The following is a 19,826-nucleotide window of genomic DNA, read 5'->3' on the forward strand; positions in this document are numbered from 1 at the left end:
ATTGTTTAATTAAGGTGTGACAGTGCTTTCTTAAGAATGAAGCAGTGTGTCAATATGCCTGATGATGGTTCAGTGAGTTGAATGCTCAGTGCAAGGTGATCCATAGACCACAATATTGAATCTCATTACGGGTGGTTCAGATTGTTATCCTTCTGAGGATGGTACATTGAGTAACATTAAATTGGAAAATAGTAAAAAGGTGTAAGTGTGATATTAATTGCCAAATAGAAAACAAGGTATCACAGTTTTTATTTATTAGAAAAAGATTTAGCAAGCTACCTCCTACCTTTTTGAACATTTGAATCTATGCTGTGCGTTGATGTAACAATCGTTAAAAGTAGTTTGTTTTAGTGTATTTGTTTTCAACCAAACTTGTAGTGTTCTTCGCTTTTTGCAATATTATATAGTATAGTTTATTATATAGTATTGTTTATTAAATGGTGAATATCTACTTTCTAAATTCAGGTTACTCAGCTGTACTTGTGCAATTCAGGAAAGCTATGCTCCTCACTTCCACCACATATCTTTGCCAGCTCAGAGAGGGCGTACCATATGCTTTTCCAAGAAAGACGGCCACAATGTTTTATCCTCAGGTAAAATGTATTCGTTGGTTATGAGATGCTTGACTTGTTACAGTTGTTAATGTTCGATGTATTTCTATTTCTATTTATAATGTGCGCAAATGCATTGAGACAACCTGGCATTAGCAAGAGCAAGGCAGGTCGATACAACAGCAGATAAAAAGCCACGATTATAAAATCTTATGGAATATTTATGTGCAAGAAACATGTGACTGCACATATCCTATATAGTTGCACACATAGAAATGAATGTTTATATTCTTCCACATACCTGTGCATAAGAGACTATAGCTATTTTTCTTTTATTTAGTAACAAGATTTTCCTTGTTTAGCAACAGTGAAAATTGGGGTTTGCTCAAAATCTAATTCTGTTGAACTGAATGGGTTTCGCTATCACTCATTAGACCGGCTTTTACTATTCTTTCACCACATTGATAGGTCTGGCCCAATTTTAATGTCTTCCACAAACATTTTTTGAAGTATGCAAAGTGCCTTGAAAAGATTCCATTGCAGACTTTTGCATCATATTTCTCTTAGCAGACTGCTTCAACCAAGGTTTACACTCCCACATTTTCGTTTGGGAAACCATATCTCGCAACATATGCATAATTTCATGCAGTTTTTGTGAAATGTGGCAAGACATTATGTGACTTCCCCCTGTTATATTAAATTGGTGAGAACTACTGTTGAATTTTTGTATGGAGTCTCGCTTGACATTTCTTTGTTTCTTTGTGTTAAATAAATGGAACACAATTTGTAATGTGAGTAAATTGCATTCCTCGCTGCACAGCTCCACCTGGTAGCTGTTGCCCCCTGACCATGCCAGGTCCCAAGTTTGAGGCTCTTATTTCTGGTCGTCCTGTGGGGAGCATCTCTGCTCTGCTGCCGCCCTCTGTTTTTCTGCTTTATGCCTTTATTTGCTCCTCTGCTCATTTTTCTGCATTTTGCTCCTCTGCTCTTTTTTTCTGCCTTTTTGCTCCTCTCCTCTTTTTTCACCTTACTTCATCTATTACTGCTTTTTTCACTTTCTCCAACTTCTCCCCTTTTTTCCCACCTTTTTTCCCTTTCCGTGCCCCTGCCCGTCCCTGGTGGCCCCGCCCTCCTCCAGTGCTGTTTTCCCACTTCCTGCCTCCCAGCTGTCCAGCCCTCCCCAAACACTACTTAATGGCGGCTGTTGTACGATGAAGGAGAGATCTTACTGTTTTTGTCAGTAAAATGCTTCCCTCACTTCACAGCTCTGCCTAGTAGCTGTTGCCCCCTGACCCTTTCAGGTCCCAAGTTCAAGGCCCTTATTCCTGGTGGTCCAGTGGGGAGCATCTCTGCTCTGCTGCTGCTCTCTGCCCTCTGTTTATCTGCTTTATGCCTTTTCTTGCTCCTCTTTTTCCTCTCTTTTGCTCCTCTGCTCTTTTTCTCTGCCATGTTGCTCCTTTGCTGTTTTTTCACCTTCCTTTTACTTATTACTGCTTTTTTTCACTTTCTCTAACTTCTCCTCTTGTTTTGTGCCTTTTTTCCATTTCTGTGCCCCTGCTCGTCCCCGTGGCCCAACCCCCTCCTGTATCTTTTTACTGCTTCCTGCCTCCCAGTGGTCCACTCCTCCCCAAACGCTACTTAATGGTGGCTGCTGCTCCCATCCGCACCTGGACCATGCCCAGTGCCATGGACCCTGGTCCTCGGACCATCCACCACTACAACTCCAGCGCCCTCCATGCACTCAACGCCGGATGGTCCACCACCTGCCATCTCGAAGCACCAAAGAACACCCAAGGCCCGTTCACTTGCCACAACTGCGTCTTCTCCTGCCTCCGCACAAGAGACCCACCGACTGAATGACCTTCAAGAATCGGACACAACCACCTTGGATGCATCCTACTCAACACCCGCTTCCTTAAAAGACACGCCATGGAGAACTGACACCTGCTTGACTCCCTCTCCCCCAACGTTGCCTTCTTTACGGAAACCTGGATAAACCCCACCTCAGCCCGGTATATTGCAACTTCTATCCCCGATGGCTACAAAATCATTCACAAGGATCCCCTCAACAGACCAGGAGAAGGCATCGCCATCGTACACAAAAACACTTTCCGCCTCACAACCAGCTCGGACAACCATGCACCTGACATAGAGAACCTCCACTTCCTTATCCAGACCAACCCGAACTCCACCCTCCGTGGCCCCCTCGTCTGCAGACCTACTGGGCCTCCCTTTCAGCGAAGCCAGAGCCAACTTCATCGCACATCATGCTCTATCCTCGATGGACTAAATCCTCCTCGATGACCACAATTTCCACCTGGCAACCTTGACGACTAAAACACCTCTACTGGAGAACCTTGCCACCAGCGGACTCAAACAACTGGTCACATCTCCAACCCACTCAGCAGGACACATGCTTGACCCCTTCTTCTTTGCAAGCAACAACATCTCCGTCAGCCACACCTCCGAGACACACTAGACAAACCCAAACCACCACTGCATTCCCTTCTCCTTCAACAAACCCACCATACACCACCATGTCCACTGCGATACTTGCAGAAGCTGAACACAGTCACCAAAGACCAGCTCACAAGCTCCATCAGCAAAACCCCACCACTGACATCCATGGACACAAACACCTCAGCACACAAACTCCACCGTTGGATCTCCAACTGCGCCAACACATTAACTCCCCTCAGGAAACCCTCAGGCAAGCAGCCCTCCAAGAATGCCAGCTGGTTTTCCCCCACTCTCCAGGAGTCCAGGCACACCTGCAGATGGCCTGAGAAGAGATGGAGGAGCAGCAAGATCTTGTCAGACCACCAGCCTTCAAAACCGCGGTCACTGCACACCACCACCTCATCAGAACAAAGAAAGCAGCCATACAGGAACAGATCAACACCAACACAACAACATCAAAGAACTCTTCACCATGTTCAAAGAATTCAAAGAATTCGCCCAACCCAGCACAGAGACAGCAGACATACCCCACTCTCAAGACCTCTGCAACTCACCACCTTCTTCCACCTCAAGATCAGGGAGAACTAGGAGAGCTTCGCAATCGAAGACCCACCCACCACACCCCCAACCATCACACCCAATGGCTCCAGACCCCAGTAGACCTTGCCTAACTGGACTGCCCTTACCTCTGATGACACCCTCAGAATCATGAAGAGCATCCACTCTGGAGCCCCCTCGGATCATTGCCCTCACCACATCTTCAACTGGAGCCGGCACCTCCATTGCACCCAAACTCTGTCACACCATCAACTATTCCATTGAGTCTGTCACCTTCCCTGAAGACTAGAAGCACGCAGAGTTCAACCCCCTGCTGAAGAAACCCTCTGCCGACTCGACGGATCTCAAGAACTACAGACCCATCTCTCTGCTCCCCTTCTCCGCCAAAGTCATTGAGAAATCCAATAACACTGTCTCCCACCACACCCTCTGCACAAGGCTCCATGATGCTTGCCTCTGCGACAAAGCCCTGGAATGGATCCGCTCCTTCTGAACACAGAAAGTCAGATTTCCACCATTCAACTCAGAACCCACAGAGATTAGCTGCGGAGTGCCTCATGGCTCCTCCCTGAGCCCCACCCTCTTCAACATTTGAATGGCCCCGCTTGCAGCCATCAACAGATGCCATGGACGCAACATTGTCTCCTACGCCGATGACACTCAGATGATCCTTTCCCTCACAGACAAACCCACAGTCTCCAAGAGCAACTTTCACAACATGATGAAGGAAGTTGCCACCATGATGAAGGACAGCTGCCTCAAGCATAACTCAGACAAGACCGAAGTCCTCATCCTGGGCACCACCCCCTCCACCTGGGATGACTCCTGGTGGCCTGCAGCACTCACAACACCCCCTCCCACACCCATGGACCATGCACCGAACCTCTGCATTGTCCTGGACTCCTTGCTCTCAATGAACCGCCAAATCAACGCTGTTTCATCCTCCTGCTTCCACACGCTCCGGCTGGTTTGTAAGATCTTCAAGTGGATCCCCACTGAGTCCAGGAAAACCATCAACCATGCACTAGTGAGCAGCAGACTCGACTAGGGCAATGCACTCTATGCTGGCACCACTCAGAAATTCCTAAAGAAACTGCAGAACATCCAGAATGCTTCTGCCAGACTCCTCCTGAACAACCCACACAGCAGGCACATCACTGGCCTTGAGAAACCTTCACTGGCTACCTATCAACAAAAGAATTACCTTCAAGCTCCTCATGCACACCTACAAAGCCCTCCACAACACCAGACCTGCATACCTCAACCACCCCTCTCCTTCTACACTCACACCAGAAATCTCAGCTCCACCCAACTAGCCCTGACCACCATCCCATAGATCCACAAGACCACTGCTGGAGGAAGATCCTTCACCTACCTCACTGCGAAGACCTGAAACTCCTTGCCTCTGCACCTCAGACAATTGCCATCGCTGCTGCAATTCAGGAAGGACGTCAAGACCTGGCTCTTCGACTGCACCGCAGATCCACCCTCCCTACTTTGCGCTTTGAGACCCTTACGGGTGAGTAGTCGGGCTTTATGAGAAACTGATTGATTGATTGATTGATTGTTAGACATGCTTGTAGATTTATTCTTAGTTTCTTCTCTCTAAATTCGTTTTTTTCATGGAAATACACCAACACACACAGCTGAGGTGATTGGTGACAATATTTCCTGCTTACAATATATTTGACTGTTAAGTCATGTAAAACCATTTCTTTAAAAGTGTCCTCAATAAGCATACATATACTGGAAATACCATTGGTTTAAACACCTCCATAAATGTTGACCTTGCTAAATCCAGAAACTGCAGATGGATTTAGTTTTCAAGAGATCCACTTGATAGTTACTGTGGCTAAATAATTGCATTAAAAACTGGGATGGTTTAGAGTTTCATAATTAGTTTTCAATTGTATTTAGTGGCTTTTAATAATAAATGTAAGCTCAAGATATCTGGTATGAATCTGGCATGAGAGGAGAGGGTCCATAATAAACATGATCCGCCAAGTTACTAAATTCACATTAGTCAATATATGTCTATCAAGATTCACACAAAACTACAGTTATAATCCAAAGTACATTTTTGATTTTGTGAATGATACTTTTGTTTGTGGAAGCAACTTCATTGACACCCCTGTTCATCATTTCAGTAAAAGTGATATATTTGCCATGACATCATACTGAATGACAAAAAGAGTTCTGCATTATTCTCTTTTCGTGATTGATATCTGTCTGTCAGTTATGAAGAGGCATGTACATCTCAGAGCTAGGGCCTCTTCACACATAAAAGTTTTTAACATAAATCTCCGTCCAGAACGATTTTTTTCTTGATAACAAAATCTCTAACCCTTAATGTCACATCAACCTTCATTCAAGAGTAAGTCTGGGCAAAATGTGAATTATGCCAAAGTAAATTGCATAATTTTGGGAATTTTTCATTACACTTGGTATGTGAAATCCCGAAATTACGCAATTAAGGACACTTTGCTAAATTATATGCCATACATGATAACAATTTACCAAAATGTACCTTTCGCAGTTGTATTAGAAATGGACAGTAGCAACAGAATGTGAGGGGCTGTTGTTCAAGGTAGTTTTGTTTTTGGTAATTTTTCAGTACCAAATGTGTTCTTCCGTCAACAATTAACACAAGGATGCATTTCACAATAAAGCATAGCGCTAAGTGACGGATTTGCATTTCTCATAATTATGCTTACTTTTTCATAATTTTTCCAAAATGTTGCATAATTATACAGAAAAGAAAATCATGCATATTTTACACACCCCTTATCAACATTAGACATATTTTACAACATGTATATTTTATATCACTGTTTGTCGGAACATTGCCATCAGTTCATCACACCGTCATTCTACAAGATTCCACATTCAAGTAACTTACAAGAAAGAGAAAATCAGTTTTTTAAAAACACAGAACCATTTTCTAATTTTCCTGGGCCCTCATTCTGAGAGGTCTGTTATACAGCATGACAAAAACTTGGATAGCAAATAGAAGTACCACAAGCAATGTTACAACTTGGCCATTCTTAGTTCCACACCTCACAGTTGAGGATACCATGGCACTGTTGCATGTTTCTCCTGCTCTGATCTGTGAAAATCAGAATATTGTATTTTCCCCAACACAATTTGCACCAGGTATGAGCTAAATACATTTTTATTGGGAAAAAGAGTTTTAAATTTAGCATTACTTGTAATCACAAGTTGGTGCAAACTTGAGTTTGAAACTAACTCGGTCTTTCAGAATAAAGGCCTATTACTATATGGACTTTGTGGATACCAAAGAACTGCCCATTTTCAACATGCCCTAAAAGTGGAAAAGTTCTCAGATAAGCTGAAAACTGTTAATGCTTGATTGGAGAAGCTTCAGCTAAACATCCCCCTTGACCTGCAATATAAACAATAAGAGAACAATTCAAAATAACAAATATGAAAGCAATTATATGTTAAGTAAACCCATAATTTTACATTTTCAGACTATTATGCTAATTTTGGTAGAAAGGAGATCATGTAGGCGAATTACTTGAACATATGTAAAACAAACTGGAAACAGCCAAATGAGTCATGGGAAATATAATAAAATAAGTATGATTACTATAAAATGAAATAATGAAGGATTTACATCATTCTGCTCTCTATTATTTAAACATTAATTCTCCTTTTTCATTAAGCAAGATATGTTTGAATAAAACCTGGCACAGATATATGCTAATATGGCAATATAAGTGAGGGTTTTTGTAAAAGAAACAAAGCCATATTTACAAGACCCTTCAACCTAAAAATTATGGCGGTTGACTGTAATCCTGCCAGCCCACTAGATCAGCAGAGGGATGTCCTCTGTATGTTCCAGACTGGCTGCAGGGATCTATCTATGCACCTTCAGTGGAGTCACTGATGAGGCATCTCGGCTGAAGGCACTGAAGCTTTAAAGAGCAGGCAACATGATGATTGTTCGAGAGTTTGTTATTGAAAAATCAAAGAAGAGATGGCCAGGGCACATGGTCAGTTTACTCCCATTGTGTGGGAGGGTCATCCCTTTTGTTTCCTGTTTGGAACAACCAGGCTTTCTATGCAAAAATATGTATTGAAACGTCCTCCTAACTCAGATGGCCAGGTAAACATTGATGGTCAATGTGTAAGGAATGCTGATACCTGAATCATTATTTAAACATGTCAAATCAAACAGTGAAAACAATATCTATTCATCCAAAAAGACTATCTTGAATTTAATAAAGATAGATTGAATACAACAGCAGACACAATTTAATAGACATTGAAAATCTCAGGGAAAAAAATAATAATCTTATTGCGCAAAATGTATTTGTCATTGTTCAGGGTGACTTTATTTTTACAGAAGGCACACCGGGCAAGTTCCCTCCTGAAAGATAAGGATATAGAAATGGTGAGATTAAAGCAAAACAAAGGAAGAATGTTTTGTGTGAAATGTCCGGGAACAAAATGGAAAAAAGTAACATTTTGTAATTACATCCTAAGAAAAGTCCAATCTGACCATGTCAAAAGCTTTTTCTGCAATTATTTCTTCAAGAGTGGTAAATTTGAACTCCTTTAAGCATATACATTTAGGGTAATGGCAATCGATGTATGATCAACCATGTTAAAATCTCAGATAAATTCATTCTGCACAGGTGAGACTAATGAGTATGTACCCGGGACAAATTTGTTTATGATTATTCGAGTATAAAATGTCCCATGTGCATTTTGTAAGGGGTTTGTGTGAAAGCTAGGTATATCACCATGGATCAGAAATGAAGGAGGGTACTTTGTTTCACCAGCAGATTCTTAGAGAACTTTTTATAATGATTCAAACCTGTGACCGGAGAAACCACACACAAATCTCTGCAGATATGAGTATTGTACTATGATATTAATTGGTTTCAATTTAGCCATAGGCATTGTTGAGTACAAGAAGTAGTACTTCAGTAATAATGCTTCTTATACTACTAAATGCAAATCACTAAGGATCAGGCGAAGGTTTCCCATTTATGCCTCAATCAATCAATCTTTTATTGTTTTAAGTTAATAAAAACATCACAATATTACCTCATGCATACATAAACTTACAAAATCTCAACTGATAATACGTTGTTGCCAATTCTCCTATTTTCATAATATTTAGAGAATATATGTTAATATTAAATATTTGGCAAAAGATCATAAAACTATGGTCAACCTAAGCAGACCGAAAATGTAAAATGCATAAAGTTAAATACATGTTCCTTGCTTCTTCTGGGATTAAGTGCTGGACAATAAAGTATCAGCTCTTGAGCCACTCATAAGTATTTAAAGTGCCATCATGCATAAATACATACAAATCAATTCATAGTTCTTGCTTCTGGTACTGCAAAAAATGCTGTACATTAAATATCGACTGTAAAACCACTTAAAATACCAAAATGTATGCCTGTTGTGTACCTTGGGCATGATTCTCAAACGGCCTGCTTTACAAAGATTTGCTTTTGGTATTCTCATGAATTCCAGAAGTAAGCCAGGAGTGTGTGTACTGCTGGGCTTATTTGAGTTTTGCATGTCCTCATCTGTTCAAGCAAGGCAGATGAAAAAATATGCTCATACTACAAGGTGTAAATGCCCAGTCAAAGAATTGTTGGTAGGTGGAAACATATTCCTGGGAATAGATATAAATCTATGTGTGCAGAAATCTCAGCATGTAGATTGACCTTTGTGAATTGGGGCCTAGAAGTAACCCAGGAGTAAGCCAATTGTAGCCTTGAAATTCAGGAGTAAACTAGTAGTGCTATGTAAGTAAGTCACACCTACTCATAGCAAACGTTTTGTTACTCAGTTCCATTTACTTTGCTACAGTAGAAGAGCCCACCCCTACGCTGTCCTAAAATGCGTTCTGTTTGTGACCAAATAAGTAAATCATAATAGCTTTACTAACTGTTTCCATGCCATCACTGTCTTCACTCTTTAGGAGCAGCAATTACAAAAAATGCATGGTATGGGCAGACCATAGTCTGGCTTTCATTGCCTCAGTTCCTAATTATGTCACCAACTTTAATGACTCTGCCCCCTCACATTGCTCTTTTGATGACTTCACCTATTTTATTTTGCCTTCCTCACTACCTGCCCTATCGTGAATGAAAGTGCTCATCAAATAACCAGTCCTTTGACTCAAGCCTATAAATAGAGTAACTAATTGTCAGGAGATCACTTACCTACAAAAAGAAACAGCATCTTCAAATCTGATGTTCAGCTTTCAAGAACCCACATGGGCAAAAAGAGAAAATAGAGATTTGAGAGGGCTGCAGAGAAGAAAGTGAAAAGGTGCAGAAGCAAAGGCAGGATCAAGGATAGCGCTGTTAACCGCCGAACCACAGAGAGGGTTCAAGAAATCAGCAGAGGGAAATCAGCAGGAAAGAACAGGGTAAGAGAAATGGACACAACAGGAAACCCACAAGGATAGAGCCTGACAAACTGCAAGAGGAGATAAGATAATGTGGATCCATGTGGCTACCAGGAACAGAGCGTGGACTGAGCAGACTGCTGTGAGAGGTGGTTGACTCAGGACCAGAAGGACACCCACAGCCCAATCACGGTCTGAGGACAGCCTGCACAAGGTAGGTAATGGGAGTGGGCATGAGGGAGGATGGGAGGTATGAAGGAAACACATTGATTTAAAACTGTGCCAAGCTGAGAACAGCAGACATATAACATTATAACAAGAATTGACAGTAGCGTTAGGTGTGGCCTATACATGAAAGTATCTCTTCTGCCTTTGAAGTTTTTAGACACTCAAAATTCATGATACATGCAGTCTGTAACTGATCTTTGCAATCATGCATTTGTTCATTCATCCACTGACTGATTCTTACATTCACTCACTTATTCAGGTACACAACCACAATAAAACACACACTTAACAACATATCCCAGGTACATTAAAAGAATAAACAGAGAAAAAAAAATGGTGCTGCCTAACCATTTTGGTCAGTATCAGGTGGCCATAAGAGTGTGATTGGTTTCAATTTCTAGCAGAAACAACATCTTGGACAGATAAATCAATGATACACTACGGTCAACTCCATTTTTTATGATAGTCACTTGTTTAAGAAGCAGTGGTCATGCAGGATGTGGTGCATTGCATATGAAATGGGTGACAATCAAGCAGTCTATTTGCATATTCTGTGGGAATGTAGTAAGCTATAAAAAGAGGAAAAGAAGAGAAATAAAACTTTAACTATAAATGTGGAGGCAGATCTAGGTACCTACTAAGATGACCACACGCTCCTGGGGCCCCCTGTAAGGGACAACAAAGTCAGCGGGGCCCCATTATTAGTCCAGGAGCCTTGAATTGGGAAATGGTGGCCTAGGCATCAACCTGACATATCTGCAACAGTTTGCCTGAGCTTGCAGGCAGCTGCAGATGCCTCCGGTCTTGCTAGGGGCAGCTCCTCCGCTAATGCAGAGTAATGTCGCCCCACTACCTTTCAACATCGCAAAAAATAAAAAATAAAATGATAATAACGCGTGGTTATTATGATTATGTTTCTGTACTGACGCAGTTTGGTGAGATGGGGCAGGGCGGGGTAGGGCTGCTCTGATGACAAGAGCAGGGGGAGTGGTGAACACACTTTGTAAGTGCTCTTGAATGTTTGATCGGCTGTCTTGGGCCGGCCAAACATTCTTGCGCACTTTGCATGTTCTCCACCCAGTCTGCATTACATCCTGGGTGGAGAACATGCCCAGGCTCCCATTCCCTATCTGAGTGCCAAGCCACGGCACTCAGACAAATCACAAACGCTGCACTGTAGCATTGTGATTGGCTTGGGAAGCCTGGGTGCTTCCTGCTTCCTGTTCGCAGAGGAGCCAGGAAAAGAGAACGGAGACCAGCCGTTCGGCCGACAGGTAAATGATCGTATTCTTTTTACACCCCCTCCCCGCGCCCCCTGCTCCACTACTGATTTGCAGGAGCAGCAGCCACTGAGTCCTGTCCTGTTCCGGGCAGCCTCACTAGCCATGCCGGTACTGGTGCTACTTGACAGCCCTGTTTACTTTCTGTAATTTTAATGCATTGCCCTTCCCCTGTGCTCCAAGCAGCAAGTAGGAAAGGGGGGACCAGGGAAATCAACCAACTTGTGATGTCATCAGAGTCAAATGTACCCAATGTCGCTTTTAATACCAATTGCTTTTTGTTTAAATTAATCTCTGCGCTGCATCCCTGATTGTTCTTATGTGTGATATGTAGTCAGGAAGGCTGCAACCCCCCTCACCTGGGCACTGAGCACAATGGGGCATTAAATTAGTGTTTTGTCAGTATACTATTGTTATAAACACACAACCAGCCATAAGGGGAGAGATAGCATGGAATTTGCACTGGACCTTCAATGTGAAAAAGCAGAGCAAATGCTCTTTGGCAGTCTTTGCTGCTAGCCCTAAAAGAAATGGAGCATACAAGAATGTGTGCAGTTTGTAGTAGATGAAGAATTTTGCACCAGAACAACAAATTAAGCAAACGGGTTGCTGTTCTAGTGAAAAATTAATTTGCAGTATTTTTGTTGTTTTCATATATGATGGAATTCAAGAATTGCATCTACACCTTTGAAATGCAAACCTGAACTGGTTTGCTCACTTTCTTACTATGGAGGAAGCAATAAAAAAAAAAGAACAGTTTGACAGTTTTGCAGCAGTGCAAAGTGTTTGTCATCCAGCCAGCAGCCCTCTGAAATGAATTCCAAAAACAAAGACAGACTCAAAAGCATGCCAACGACCTACTATAATAAGTTCATGCTGCAAAAAAATATTCACTCTAAAGTTTGACCAAAACTTCTTTAGATTTGGTGGTGATACATCATTTTACAATGCCTAATTATGAACCTGTAATTAATTTTCTGTAAGATACAGTTTGCGCAATTGAATGAAAATAATTGCCAAAGAAGTTATGACAGCTGCTGTAACTTTTGTGTAGTATGAGCTATGTCTTCTTGCAGTACACATGCTTTTGTCATTGCACCTCTGCTCTGCTGTGCAGGGCAGTCCATACCACGCCTTCATTTAAATACCCATATTTGAAAAGGCAGCTTTTAGCACTGTAGCAGCACCCTAGTCTGGGGACCCTTAAATGACTACACCACACACACAGCTTAATATCACACGTCTTTTTTTGTCTGCTTGTAACTTCGAACTCAATATTCTAAAGCAGCCTTCACTGCAATGTACTCTATTCATTACATCATAGCTCTACGGAGTTCATCAGGACCCAGAAGGGTTCCGTCATTGTTAGCTTTCAAGACACTAGGGGACATATTCTCAAGAATCTTTCGCTGAGTTATCGGCACATGATCTCAGCCAAAGTCCCGATAAATTCATCGCCTCATTCACAAGCTGGTGTTAACAGCCGATACCACCAGTTTACCTGCGATTGCACCCGCAAAAAACATCGCCACAGATGACCCTGGCAACTATCGCTAATGAGATGCAGAGTAGGCGTTCCCGAGCAAAGCGCCGCGACAACACCACGTCACAACATTCTCAACTGCCAGTCAGATCTGCGATAAGATCACAAAACAGGCGATAAGGTGCGTTAGCAGCAGGAATTTAGCACCTTCTCTCACCTAGTTTAAAGTCGAGCTACAAACTGCACCTGAAAAGGGAGCCCAGCCCAGAGCCACACCTGAAGAACAACAGATGCCATGGAGCGAACGATCATGCAGCTCGGACCCCTTAGAGGGCTACAACACCCACCGCCACCCTGCCCCTTCAGAACACCCCTCTTCTCCCCCGGACCAAGAGATTGCACATCAACGTCATGAAATCATGAACAAAATCATTCGCCTGATGCCGCAGAATCACAACAAATAACAGTCATGTGAGTACAGAAAAAGCAGAATCAATCATTCACCTTTGAAAGTCCAAACAAAATATCAAAATCAAATTTGTCTCCAAACAACTATTTGGAAGAGACATGGCGGGTCATCCCTGGACAATCTGTAAGTGACAGCCTGCAAGACAATATCCAAGATAAGAAGGTGTGTCAGGCACTCATCAAAGGACAGAGAGAGAGAAAAAGAGAGAGAGAGAGAGAGAGAGAGAGAGAGAGAGACTCAACAAGGAGCGCAAGGCCAATCGGCCCTTGGCTCATACATGCCAACTTTTGTGTGTGTTTCGCAATTGGTGCACCCTAAATCTAAGGCCTGACATCAATTTCAGCACGAAGGCCACATCACATTTCAGAAATGCAAGCAGTAGTCAGACTAAAATTAGGCATGAAAGCTCCTTTGTGTCAATACACAAGGCGGAAGGACATCCGAACCTCCGACCTTGGTCTTAAATGCGCCCGGCACCCCCTGAGTGAGATACCATACCAGACTCTGACGACTCCCACATCACGAACTGCACTAATGAAAGTCTAACGTGTCCACACCCCACACACACTTGTCCCTGCTCACCTGCATGGGATGCCCCTGACACATTAGTAAAAAACAACCCATATGTCCAAACATTGGACAAACATACGACTCATTGCTCCGAGCTGTGGCATATGGTCCACAAAACTGGTGCCGGTCTGAGGAGTGCCAGTGGTACGAGACCAACAAACGCAATGGTAGGCATTCCCGGGCACATGCATAACCCCTGTCATGTGGAACTGTACCGTGCACGAATGCTGCATCTGTTGGGATCACTGCCACTGGCAGTATTGCGAATCAGTTACTGTCTGAGTTTCCGGCTTGCGTACGTCACATGCGTCCAGCCCTGGTTCCACTGTCGATCATGCACATTCGAGTGGGCCATGGATGTCTGCTTATCCAACACAACAGTAGCTAAACTGGATTATGACTTGTGTGTGCACCCCCTGTTGGTCCACGAACAGGAGGGCAACCGGGATACCCGTGCATGGGATGCATTGATCTGTGGTGTATGTGCTGGCATTAGTGGATGGGAGATTGCACAAGTCACCATGTGCAGTGACCACATCGAGGCACTCCCCTATTGGGCTGTGTTGTGGATTGGTGAAACGGCGTGGACGGAGCACATCTCTTCGGACCAGTTAATGGATTGGCTCTCCCTCGTGTTCCTTGAACTCGAGCACGAAGTACTTCTGGAACTGATTGCCTATAAAGCTGTGCTCACATTCATGGACGAGTAACTACCTTCCTGCTGCCACAACTGATTGATACCCAGAGCACAGGTGCCAACACCGTGTTGCATCGTGGAGGAATGGTCACATATCCCAGAACAACAGTGGACATGTCTGCATTCGCCCGGACTCAGAATGCATGTGCGTGCACCACGCGTGTTGTTACACAACTGTGCAAGGTGATGCAGCCCCATGGGCGGAGCTGCACAGCGTCGGTGGCAATGTTCCTAAATCTGACATACTGCTGGAGGGAGACTACACACATGGCAATGTAGCACGACATGTGACCATGTTGGTCCCTTTCACCTGCTCACTGTCAGCATAGCACACAGTTGGCGCAGTCCGGTGGTACAGCTCAATGCAGATCCCATGGGCTGTGAGTCATGTCCCCTGACACGGGGCAATGAGCAGGCGCCAAACATCACATGACTCGACCAGCAAGGTGAGGTGGGCTGAGAACGTTGCCATCCATAAGGATATGTGTTAATTTTTGCCTCCCCATTTCTTGCACCTCGACACGTTCCCATGCTGCCTGTAAGTGTCTTAAGCATTTGTCTGCATGTTGTGGCCCATTCCTTGCCCGTACTGACACGCACATACTAATAAAGTCTAAGCCACTTCACCAGTGTATAACTGTGATGAGTGTTGATTAGTATGACAAATCGTGTGCCTCAATGAGCATTGTCCGTACACAGGGAGGGGCAGACTGCCGCATGTACATTGGTGGTGAATCCCTATTGGCAGCTCCGCCTCTGTGAGCCAGACATTGTGTTTGGGATAGTTGCTGGTAGACCTGTGCTCTCACATGTCTTCAGCAATGTGAGTATGATGTCCAACTTCTTGCCATGTGGATCAATGTGATCCATCAAAACAGGCTGCGTCCACACTGATGTGTGTGAGTAGGTCATGCGAAGAGATGTTCTGAAGAGATGATGGGGACACTACTTCAGGCGTGCTACCGATTTTGTTCATGTTCATGTGCAATGAGGCCACAGCTAGTTCACACCTTCACAGTCATCTAATTGGCCATGTGGGTCAGGGTCAAACATGCGCATTGATGACATTTCCCAGGGTGTACCTTTTTGTGCAATCAATGTCCCTACATTCATCCATACTTTTATACGTGAGTGAACATAGACATGACACATCTGTTTGATTTGGAATGTTTTATTCACATTCTGGGGAGTGTCGGAGCTGGAGCGGTACATGGCCAGTTCAAGCCCACATAACATGGTTGCCCAGTGGTGGGCCAACCAGAGTCCTTGCAAAGTTAATCTGAAGAGGAAGAGTTCAGTCCACAGCCTGATTGCTGTGTCATTGGTACCAGAGCAAATATGGCAGGCCATGTCGGGGTCCAGGTGAATGTTGCAGAGTGTTTCAGGGGACAGTGGGGGGTGTTGTTTCAGGGCATGATGCATAGGACTGAATCAGGCTGGGACAGGCCATGTGGCGGGGACATATGCTACTACCTCCTTCCTCACACAGTCACTACCCTACACATCTTACTCCTCTGAGACATCTTCTGTGTCCGGTGTGTCAGGTGTGTATGGTGGTGTTAGGGCTGCATCACTGTGTGCCAATAACATGTCAGGGGGCAGGGGTGTGTGTTGAGGTTCCTGCAGCACTCATCTGGTACCGACTCAGTGGCAGCAATGGCACGATGAGGATCTGCAAGGAATGGAAGATCCCAGCTACGTCTCGCTGGTGTTCAGCTGTGGCAGCCATACTTCCAGGCTGCATCGGCTGCATGGTCTCCATTGTCCTCCGCATCTGTGCCAACTCTGTACTGTCATCGCTGGAGCCTGTCTGACTAGACAGTTCTTGTATCCGAGTAATGGCCCCAGCGAGGTCAGCCAAGGATTGTTGGCGAGCATGGTGCGGACAGTGGGTGTCCGTTAGGGACTGTAAGTGGTCCCTGATGGGACTCAGACACCCACGTATGGCATTGAGTTTGGCTACCATAAGGTCAAACCCCACCCACAGCTGATCAGCTATCTTCTCCTGTCACCCTAACACATGGCGTTGGAATTCCATGTGTTGGTCGTGGGGGTCCTGTGAGCCAGCCGTGGTGGTGTGTGCTTCCTGCTGTGTGGTCTGTGCAGGGTGTGGGGTCACCGCGATGCAGCTGGGCTGCCCTCCTCCTGGGGGTAGGGTGCGGAGGTTGTCCACGAGCCGTTGGAGGGTGTCTGAGCAAATGTGCAGGGTGTCCTCTTCATCATCACTGTAGAGATGTGTGATCTTCTCTGCAAGAGGTGTTGATTGTCCCTCTGCAATGTAACGGTGAGATGAATGTTAACAGTGTGTTCCATGTTTGTTGACGCATTGTAGATGTTTACATTCAGACTGCATGACAATGTACATTGTGGCTGTTTTGGTGAAGATGGCTATTTGTTGGGAGACAGTGGACATTTTGACTACATGACGGATGTGTGGTGTCTCACAGTGTCATGCAATGCCAGATGTGATTGGCCAGTTTCTACGCACCAGCAGCACCAGTTGTGTCCTCTGTCCCATGGTGTAAGGGTTGCACTTTGTACCACATTGTCATCGATGTTGATGTACTGTGATTGCTATGTGTGTGTGTGCTGCATTGTTGGCGAGTCGCCCCTGCAGCTCTGATTTGGCGGCCCCTTATCCCTTTGAGTCAGTGTGTCTTTTACTTGTGTGCTTTTCGTGTGCTGGGATGTTTGCGACTTGGGTCATTTGTGCTCTTGGACAAATTTTGTTCTCTGGTGCATTGCTTGTCTGCAGATGTTTTTTTGACATCATGGGTTGTAGGTGCATGTGGATGTGTCAGAGTGTGACCTGCTTCTTTACGGATGTGGTACACAGTCAACCACCTCAATGTTGTCTCGTGCACCATGTCATGTATTGTGACTGCAGCCATGCTATCTGTCATGCAGTGTCACTTGCATTGTCAGTGTGGCTCACAGAGCCGCTGCTTTTCTGGATTCAGCACATATGCATGTGTGGGTTGTGGCGTTGGTGATATGGAGGGGGGCCCATTTGTGCACATTGTGGACGTGGCCCTACTTGGTGTTTCTATGTGTGCTGCAGTGTGCCAAGGGTATCAGGGACATGTTCCACACTCATTGTGGGTGTACAGTGTGCTGCACATGATTGTGCATGTGTGCCATTGTGCCCATCTTCCTCCTTCCCACCAGTCCCTGGTCGTTACTCACCCTTTTGCTGTTGGGTCAGGTCATATCGAGCTGTGTCCAGACCCCCAACTCCTGCCACGGTCTCCACACTGATGACTGTGGCCACCATTTCCTCCAGCTCATCCAGCTCCTCCTGTGGCGCAGGACTCCCACTTCCAGTCGCCTTCGCAGCTTTCTTGTTAGCAGCAAGTTTCTCCTTGGTTTGGCTGTGCACTTCATGCCAGCGCCTCTTGACCTTCTCCATTGACCTCCTCAACACTCCGACTACATTCACGTTGGTGACGATGGACTGCCATTTTTCCGTCTGTGTTGCCAATGACGCAGTGGAGGTGACAAACAGTTGTTGGTAGTGTTCTATCACCTCCGTGACGATAATCCGGTCTTCCTGCCGACTGAACCCCATCTTCCTCTTCCTCTTCTCCTTGCCCTTCCCCAAACACGGGGTTCCTGGCTGGTTCTCTGTGGGGCTTGTGGGGTTCGGGTTGTCCTCTGCACTCCGTCCGGGTGCATCCATGGTGCTACGCAGTTGGATAGTTGGATTTGGTGTTTTTTTTTGTTGCTTTTATAGTGCATTTTCCCACATGACGCGTGGGACTAGCAGGTCTGTCGCTGGTTGTTGCTGATTTTTGTATCGTGATTTGGAGCATCGCAACTTTTTCCGCGTTGGTGCTTCGCATTTATGCGGAGTCGCGTTGATTTTAGCACGGTCATTTGACGCGTTATCGTGGGACGATCGCATGGTGCCGCCGGCTTGAGAATACCACGTTAATACAGAGTTATTTTCCCGTGATAGACAGCAATGTGAAGAGTTGCATTAAGCTAATTTTGCAATGGTTATAACACGTTCTTGAGAATATCCCCCTACATATTTCCCTCTGTTAAACAAACACCTACCACTTTTACAAAAGATGTACACATGTATACATTTAAATCTCTTCAGTTAGTCTCTTTGGCACTGTAATTGTTCGACCTGAATGTGCCATGTGAAGGTGAGACCTGACACCATCACCTATAACCTGCTGCAGCATAGCCTGTGTGTGGGGTAAAGGTAAGAGAAAACTCCTTACACTCCCTCTTCTATGAGGATCTCCAGGTTTAGAAGGATTTTTTAAGCAGAATTGTCTGACCACTTGGGGAGCATGAGGTTGATCTGCAGGGTCCCAGGAGTGATTGCATTTGTTATAAACTTTCCAGTTAATTAAGTATTGTAATTTTTGCTTGAAATATCAGAAGTTACAAATCTTCTGAATTTCATACTCATGTTGACTATCAACAAGTAAAGGAGGTGGTCTACTTTTAACAAAATGACCTCTACAATGAAAATTAGGTTTTGAGTGGGACATATGAAAGGAAGATTGAATCCTCCAAGAAGGGGTAAACATTGAGTGTACTGTGATGGGGTTTATTATCTTAAAGACTTCAAATGGACCATAATGTGCTGGAGAAAATTTTGACAAATAAAAAGATTGTGGTAGATTTATGGAAGATAAACAAACCTTGTCACCAAATTTGTAGATAGGAGCTGGTCATCTAAGTAAGTTGGTTTGAGATCTTTGGGGCATATCATCAAGGCAGCGCAATGAAATTACCGCCCCTTTTGCGGCTGTTTTCGGCCGTAAAGCGGCGATCATTTCATCGCCTTATCAGCAAAGACACGCTATCGCGTGTTTTGCTGATTTAGCCCCCATTTCCAGCACGCCTAACTTTGCATCGCTAATGAGATGCAAAGTAGGCGTGGATGTGAAACCAACCAGGGGAAATATCGCGATGGCAGCTTCGTGATATTATCAAGGAAGGTGAGCGATTTTTTAAAACGCTTTAAGTATGCCTTAAAGCAGGAATTTAACGTCTGTTAAATTCCTGACTAAGGCATACTTAACATGGGGGTGGATTCTGTGGCTAAGACCACAGGCCACTATCATCTAGGATATCCCAACTATCTCTGGAATTTTTATCGCCTCGGCG

General features: G+C 44.5%; 1 protein-coding gene across 2 annotated transcripts in view; it reads left to right on the plus strand.

The window, feature by feature from the left end:
* The window catches only part of MYO16 (myosin XVI), a 2,357,781-nt gene that overhangs the window by 858,676 nt on the left and 1,479,279 nt on the right, over nucleotides 1–19,826 (plus strand). For both annotated transcript variants that reach the window (XM_085622905.1, XM_085622906.1), the window contains exon 13: nucleotides 466–593. In XM_085622905.1, coding sequence (XP_085479031.1) covers nucleotides 466–593 — 128 coding nt within the window. The remainder of the gene's footprint in view (nucleotides 1–465; nucleotides 594–19,826) is intronic.

This window comes from Triturus cristatus, chromosome 8, assembly GCF_964204655.1.
Source record: "Triturus cristatus chromosome 8, aTriCri1.1, whole genome shotgun sequence".
Lineage (NCBI taxonomy): Eukaryota > Metazoa > Chordata > Amphibia > Caudata > Salamandridae > Triturus > Triturus cristatus.